Source organism: Cannabis sativa, chromosome 2, assembly GCF_029168945.1.
Source record: "Cannabis sativa cultivar Pink pepper isolate KNU-18-1 chromosome 2, ASM2916894v1, whole genome shotgun sequence".
Classification (NCBI taxonomy): Eukaryota; Viridiplantae; Streptophyta; class Magnoliopsida; order Rosales; family Cannabaceae; genus Cannabis; species Cannabis sativa.
Window position 1 is genome coordinate 44,063,465 of NC_083602.1, and position 8,171 is coordinate 44,071,635.

Here is an 8,171-nt window from a genome sequence, read left to right on the forward strand (position 1 = left end):
TCTCCTGATGAAGAGTTTCTAAATTGTGTGAATCAATGCCAAATGGAGGATGTGAAGTATAGTGGTAATTTTTTTACATGGTCAAACAAGCAACATGGAGAAGATAGAATTTATTCTAAAATTGATATAATCCTAGCTAACCAGGCTTGGTTGAGTTTCTTATGAGAATGCTGAGGCTACTTTCCTTAATGAGGGTTTATTTGATCATTCTACTGGGATTCTAACTTTGTATCCTCAGTTGAATGGTGGAATTTAACCTTTCAAGTACTTTAGAATGTGGAATTCTCATCCTGAGTATGAGAGGATGTTAGCAGAGATATGGAAGCGGCCTATTGATGGTTCAAAGATGTATCAGGTGTTCACGAGATTGAAAATGTTTGAAGGGGTGCTCAAGGAGATAAATAAGGAAGGGTACATGGATTTCCAGGCTGCTACAGCTAAGGCTAAAGCTAAATTGGAGGACATCCAGACTAAATTGCAGCTAAGTCCTTTGAATGTTGATCTACATATTGAAGAGAAGGATGCTAGGGAGAGATATACAAGGGTTCAGCAGGACTATGTATCATTTCTGAAACAATAAGCAAAAATGGCATGGGTTCATGAGGGAGACAACAACACAGCTTTATTTCATGGTAGTATAAAGCAAAGACTGAGGGAAAATAGGATCTTCTATATTGAGCAGAAAAATGGAGAGAGGGTCAATGATCTAGTGATGGTTCAGGAGGCTTTTCTGGAGTACTACAAGAGTCTGTTGGGAACTAATATGGAGAATAGGAAGTCAGTGGTCAAGAGTGTCTTGAGGAGGGGTCCTGTGGTATCTCAAGAACATGCAGAGCTACTCATGAGGAAAATCACTATAGAGGAAGTGAAGAAAGCTGCTTTTGATATCCCTGGATCAAAGTCTCCTGGCCCTGATGGCTATTCCAGTTACTTTTTCCAAGATAACTGGGATTCCATTGGGGACTCTATATTCCAAGCAGTGTCATCTTTCCTTGAGAGTAGCAGAATTCTCAAGGAAATCAATTCAACGATGATTACTTTGGTGCCCAAGGTAAAATGTCCAAACACTGTTAAATATTTTAGGCATATTGCTTGTTGTAATGTTATCTATAAGATTGCAACTAAGCTTTTGAGTTCTAGAATCTAAGAGATACTGCAAGATTTCATTTCTCACTCACAAGGAGGCTTCATCAAAGGCAGATTTATAGGGCATATTATCATGATTTTTCAGGATTTGATCAGGCATTATGGAAGAAAAGCAAACAAGCCAGGTTGTGTGATTAAATTGGATATACAAAAGGCGTATGATACTGTGGAATGGCAATTCATTGAAGAGATGCTACAAGGGCTTCAGTTCCCATCTCCCTTTATCAGGTTGATCATGCAATGTGTCTCAACACCTAGGTTTTCTCTTATGTTCAATGGAACCCCTCCATGGATTCTTAAAATCTAAGAGAGGCCTTAGACAAGGGGATCCAATGTCTCCATTACTATTTGTAATAGGAATGGAATACCTATCTAGACTGATGAGGAAAATTGGGGAAAAGGAAGACTTTGGTTTTCATGATAGATGTTCTGAGCTCAAGCTGAATCACCTTGCTTTTGCAGATGATGTAATTTTGTTCGGCAATGGGGATGAGAGAAGTGTCAAGTACTTGTTGCAAGCTCTGAAACTTTTTCCATCACCTCTGGTTTGCAGCCCAGCCCCACAAAAACTGCAATTTATTGCAGTAATATGGAGCATTCGGTTGTAGAGAGGCTGTTGACCCTCTCGAGGTTTTCAAGGCAGAATCTACCTTTTACCTACTTGGGAATACCTATTAATGCTAAGAAGATCTCAGGAAGTGAATGTGAGATACTAATTGAGAAAATGACCACTAGGATACGGAGCTGGAGTTCAAGAAATTTATCATTTGCAGGGAGAACAGTATTGATCAATTATGTCCTATTGGCAATTCAAGCTCATTGGAGTCAAATCCTCATCTTTCCGAAGAAGATTATCAAAGGTATTGAAGCAGTGTGCAGAGCTTATCTTTGGAAAGGTCAAGCAATGTTTCAAGGAGGTGGAGCAATCAAATGGGACATGGTTTGCTCTCCCAAATCAGTAGGGGGCTTAGGCATTAAAACAGTGGAAGAATGGAACAAAGCGGCTATGTGCAAATATGTTTGGGCAATTGCAAACAACAAAGAGTCCTTATGGATGAGATGGATTCAGAGGGTATACTTGAAGAAAGGGGATTGGTGGAGCCATTCTCCTTCCATCCATGTAAGTTGGTATTGGAAGAAGTTGGTGGCTCTAAAGGATCAAGTAAAAGGGTTGACTGATATAAGAGAATTTACTGCACATAAGTTCTCTATAGCAGCAGGGTATAGAATGCTTGCTCCTTCCTTGACAAAATCACTTTGGAGTAAAGAGGTATGGGCTCGTTTAACCTTACCTAAACATAGTTTCATTTTATGGCTAGCTATGCATGGGAGGTTGAAGACAAAGGATAGGTTGTTCAGCATGGGAATCCAGCTTGGTGAAGGTCCGCATTGCAAGGAAGGAAAAGAAACTGCCCAACACTTGTTTTTTGAGTGTTCGGTTGCAGAGATGGTCCTCAAAAGCATTAAAAATGGCTGGGATGGAAGATGAAAAGTGGTAATTTGCCTAACATCATAAGATGGATCGGCATGGCTAAAAGAACCAGGGGGCATAAGCAGGTGTTTACTGCTACGACTGCCTCAATGGTTTATCATGTATGGACTGTGAGAAATGTAGTCATTTGGAAGGGAGAGCAGGTGGCAATTGATCATCTTATTGCAGAGATAAAAGAGAAGGATGAGATTATCCATGTTTCAACCATAGAAAATAACCAGCAAGGATAGAGATTGAATACAATCCTTGTAATCGGTATATTGTGCATCTTGAATATACTGGTATACCCGATTGTAACTAGAATTTCTTGGGCCTTTAATGGTGTCATTAGGATGTACAAATGATTGGTTTATGCAAATACAACTCACTGATTTATCAAAAAAAAATATAATTTATATAATATATATATCAACTTTCATCAATCAGCGTGAAAGTTAAAATTTTAATAATAATATAATAATAATATAATAATATAATATTAATAAAAACTTTATTATTAATAGTTATCTTATTATTTCTTAGCCACTAAGAAACTTCTATTTCTAGGATAATTAGCCAACTCTGAGTACCCCAAAATACTCTGGTATATCTAAAATCAACTTATCCCAATAATCTCATCAATATTTCTAACTAAAACTGTTGTGACATTTTTGGCCTCCAATCGGGTCTTTAGGGTCGCCGAATATGAAAATATTTTTATTTTACAAATAACTCATATTATATCCACGTATTTTAAATAAATCTCCGTAATTAACAAATTACGCTTATTTATCCACTTATCCGATCTTTAGGGTCCCCGGACCTAAAAATATTTTTATTCCACATATAGCTTATATTACATTCACACATGCTATATAAATCTCCGTAATTAATAAATTACGCTTATTTACTCACTTATAGAAAAATTTAAATTTTATGCTGAAATAGATTAGTGGATCATAATCCCACTTATTACCTAATTAACCCATAATATAAATATAAACCCTAATTATTTACCATTTGTCTTATCGGGATATTACAATTGTACTTGGAGGTGTTTGCGTGTGACTTTTATTTGATCCATATGGAAGCGCCAAGACAGTTGAGTGGGATGTGTTGGCTTGTTAAAGTGCCAGAGGACGTAAGTCACACAAAGGCATCGATAGAGATGCAGAGTTGTGGAATGAATGCATCAAAGAAGCCAGTAGGGCTAAGAAGATCGAGCGCAAGCGTTGAGATGGTGCTAGAGTTTGTGTGGAGGTTAGAAGGTCATGCCAGTGAGACTTAGTAGTCATGTGAGGCTGCGAAGGTCAACAACGGTGCTAGAGTTTGCATGAAGGCCAGAGGGCTGCATCATTGGAAATTAGTGCATCGTGGGAGCTAGAAGGGTGTAATGCAAGTGTGAATCAGTTGGATTGTTGAGCGGGCATTGCATGCATATGGAAATCGACGGGGGTGCTATATGAGATAGTTGACTCGAGAGTCACATCCTGTGGGATGCACTTTTAGATGGCATGGTGTGCATGAAGAGTTGTGGTGGTTAGGCATTCGCGTGTAGGCATGTTGTCGGGGACGCCAACAGATGAAGTGGGGGAAAGACCTTCACGGTTCACTCATCAGACTAGGGATTCATTACAAGCATCAAGATGAGTATCGTGGAGATTGATTGTTGTTTAGGATGTAAAGTCAAGAAGACTCGTAACACAGGTAGTGCTAGTTATCGAGAGTGAAAGTCCGGAGGACTCAGGTACTAAGATAATACCATGGGAATGTTGGCATTAGGTGAAAGTTGGCAGGACTAAGGTACTAAGGCAACATTGAAATGTCGAGGGGTGAAGAGTCAGAATGGCCGAGACATTAGTTCAACATCTTCATCAAAGTGACGTTTGGAATGGAGGGACCGTATGTGAGTATGCAGTTAGCTTGCGAGCTATATCTTGAGGGGTATTCCTCTAAGAGAGAAGTTCTTCCCAAGTTGAAGTGGGGGAGCCCACTGATTCATGTGTTTGAAGAATCAGGATACTTGTTTAGTTTCGGTGTGTGAATCCAGAGGGAAACACTACAACAGATGGGTTGTTCAGTGCAAAGACTTGCATGATTGTTGCAAGCTGCAAATAGAAAATATGTAGGGGCGTAGGCTGAGATATATACTGAGCTAGTTTGCGGCATGTTATGGGCATGCTTTGTGTTTATGGGGACATTGGTGTTGTATGAGACACTGTGCCGAATGATTCAAAGAGCATATGCCGATGGGAAATAGCGGATTTGGATAACTTCAAGTCTTAAGAGTAAGACTGGGTGTTATCAAGTTTGTCAAAAGTTAGCAAGTCATCAGAGGATGCAGGGTTGATTTTAGGAGTAAACTTGTGACACAGTGTTAGAGAGCCCCCACAAGCAGGAGCTAGAGGGAAAGTTCATGGTTTTGGGTGATTGTTAGATCATTAACCGCGTGAAAGTAGCTCAGAAGGGGAACATATGCAGTGGGTCAGTGGGACCTATTGCATGAAGCTTTGGGTGTGACGTAGGGCCGGAGGGCCAATGTTGTGAACTTCACAAAGAAATCTTGTGCAAGAGTGCCCTTGGTGCTGCATTGGGTGCAGTTGGCTTGCGAGCCTCGTCCAGGTGGGACGCACTAAATTTTATCCTGCGATGAGAGTGTCTTGTTCGATTTCCATCAAGAGGATGGTGTGCAATGGAGTTGGCGTGTGAAGTTTTCAGAGGGACTTGGCTTCAGTGGAAGTGTGTTCTGTAAGTGTCGTTGGATACTGTTGGTTTGCGAACCTCACCCTGAGGGGTGCACCATACTTAGTCCTTGTCAAAAGGAGTATGCATTGGACATTGGCGGGTGAGCTACTATCAAATGATGTTAGCTTCAGTGTTAGTGTTGCAAGGGCTACTTGGTTTACTGGAGGGATGTTGTGATGGACTCGTAGGAATTCATGTTGGGGGAAGTATTCTAGTGCGGAGGCACTACTCCATGGGTGATTCTGAATAGCGACAGTGGCACAGGTTCTTTTATCAAGTCCAAGAGTGGGCGAGGGAGATCGTCACCAAGAGGGTGGTTCTACGGAGGTAGAGGGACAAGTGCAAACTTAGGATTCGGGAGAAGCTTAGAGTAAGCTTAGGAGTTGAGATAAGGAAGATTGACCTGCGATAGTGGGGGAGAATGTAACGTGCATGCTAAGATGGCACGTTATAAGCTAAGTGATGCCCACAAGTTGGCCAAGTGGTGGTCAAGTGGTGGCGCATGTTGTGGTGCATGCTGATGGTTAGTTTGTATGCAGTGGCATTTTCGTAATTATATTCAATATTGTCTAGATTGGGACGGGGCTTGGTATTCGCCATTTATTTGGGCTTAGAAATACAATGGTGCAATTGGTTTGGTGAAACTATGTTATTTGGTATGCAGCTTGGTCATATGTCTACAAAGCCAAAATCATGTATGTTCTTGGTAAAGGCTAAAAGCTCAGAATGCCATTTAAAGAGGGGTACCCTGGTGTAAGCGCTCCACCACCCCTGGCACCTTAGTGCTAAGTGAGCCACTACTAGTCAGTAGGGCTAGTGGGACGGGCATATGAGGACCAGGAGGGGACTCATATGTCTCCATGAGTTGGAGTGCTCATGGACATTATCGGGCCAACCTAGTAGTGCGTTTATGAAGCTGCCAGAGGTTAACAGGTACGTTTCGATTGGCTTGCCGGTATGCCGCTTGCACGGGACGTGGCCCAAACCTTCCAGAGACGTTGTGGTGCGCCTTGGCCATGAGTCTCAACACGAGATTACATGGGTAGTCATTCGTGGGCTAGTTTGCATACGCGCATGGGACGGATGCACCATGTTGGAAAGGGACAGAGATCTAATGTATGCAACTAGTTTGGTAGCTTGTCTCAAGGGCCTGCCCACATGCGTGGAGGCATGGCGCCTTGAGGATTGGTCCATGGACGTATGGGATGTTAGGCTTTCTGCCCTAAATAAATCTCTATTTCAATGTAATCTCTATGATTTAAATATCAATAAAGACACAGAAATATTTTCATCACTTATTTAATGTGTCATTTGGTTCATGTTATCATTTATATGTTTATTTGATTTATAAATTCATCCAAACCCTTATCACATTAATGTTCTTGTTTATTGTGCCGTCAGCACAATGGAAAATAATCAAGATTGTGTGATTAAATATATATATTCCTAGATTTATCAATACACAGGGTTTTAACTGATATGATAATCTACAACATAGTTTACTTGCACCTTGAATAAGTGTTATGTCCTTTCCAGGGCATTGGTTAAAGTAAAGCTTGGGTTAGATGTATGGAGTTTGCATCGAAAGGGACCGATATTGAACTTGAATCAGATATGATAAATTTACCGTAATATCTATTCAATTCAATATCACCTAGTTGATCCTAGATCAAACGATCTTAATCCTGACATGGTTAGGTTCGATCTCAAGAGTATTATACATGTTCTTTGATTTGTTAGTTAAACCTACTTTTTGGTCAGGGTGATACATACATTTTGGGAACATGGTAGTGCAATTGAGTGGGAGAGCTAGTCATAGATATGGAATCTATAGCTTCTATCCAGACATAGAAGTGAAATGATGATTTCCTTCGAGCTTGGCTAAACAGAGATAAATGGTTGAGTACTCATTCCAGTGATTATGTTAGTTCACTGAAATATCATTTATAGGTGGCTAAGTGTTTTAAGGATAAAATACATTGAAGGGTGTAACGGTAAATTAATCCCTATACAATGTAAATCATCTATAGAGGATCATTGATTATTGGGATTATAACAATGGATAACTAATAGCGTATCTATATCGTGGAACATATAGAGCGTTCTATATAACTAAGAGTGCAATTCCAAGTTCTATGGTGGATGCAACAAGGAATTAATAAGCCAATGAATTTACTTGGTAAATTCTAGATCTGCTTATTGGAAGCTCAGATATATAGGCCCATGGTAACCATACTAGTTGAGACAATACTACTTGTAATACTCAGTTAATTGATTTTTATTAATCAATTATAATTCTAAAATTAGACTAAGTCTGGTTTATGAATTGTCACTAAGCAAGGGCTTAATTGTGAAGAAAAGAGATTCTAGGGTTCATTTGTTAATTAAGACACTTTTGTTAAGTCTAATTAATAAATATGTTAAACGGAAATATTATTTAATAATTAATTTTAGTTATTAAATAATTAGAATTGGCGTTTAAGTGGTTAAATTGGAAAAACAGCATTTTCGAGAAAATAAGATTAAAAATGGCAAAATTGTAAAGTGGGGCCCACAATCCATAGCTGGCCACTTCACAAGGGTTTTGACACTTTATTTTTCAATTATTTTAATGCTAATTAAATCTAACCTAACCTTAAGTGGTTTCCTATAAATAGGTAGTGATGGCTTAAAGGGAAAAGATGATGCATCTCATTCCTTCATTAAAAATTTCTAGCCTCCTTCACTACCCTAGCCGAAAGCCTATCTCTCTCTTCCTCTCTTGAAAACCGAAGCTCGTAGTGAAAAGAGTGAGTGCCCACACACATCA

The 8,171-nt window shown here is 39.7% G+C and overlaps 1 protein-coding gene across 1 annotated transcript; it reads left to right on the forward strand.

The window, feature by feature from the left end:
* The first annotated feature begins 586 nt into the window (after nt 1-586).
* Nucleotides 587-2,635, forward strand: LOC133034315 (uncharacterized). Its single transcript, XM_061109373.1, has 4 exons — nt 587-1,051; nt 1,232-1,374; nt 1,523-1,613; nt 1,700-2,635. Exons 1-4 carry the CDS (start codon nt 587-589, stop codon nt 2,633-2,635), a joined length of 1,635 nt encoding a protein of 544 aa, XP_060965356.1.
* The last annotated feature ends 5,536 nt before the right edge of the window (nt 2,636-8,171 follow it).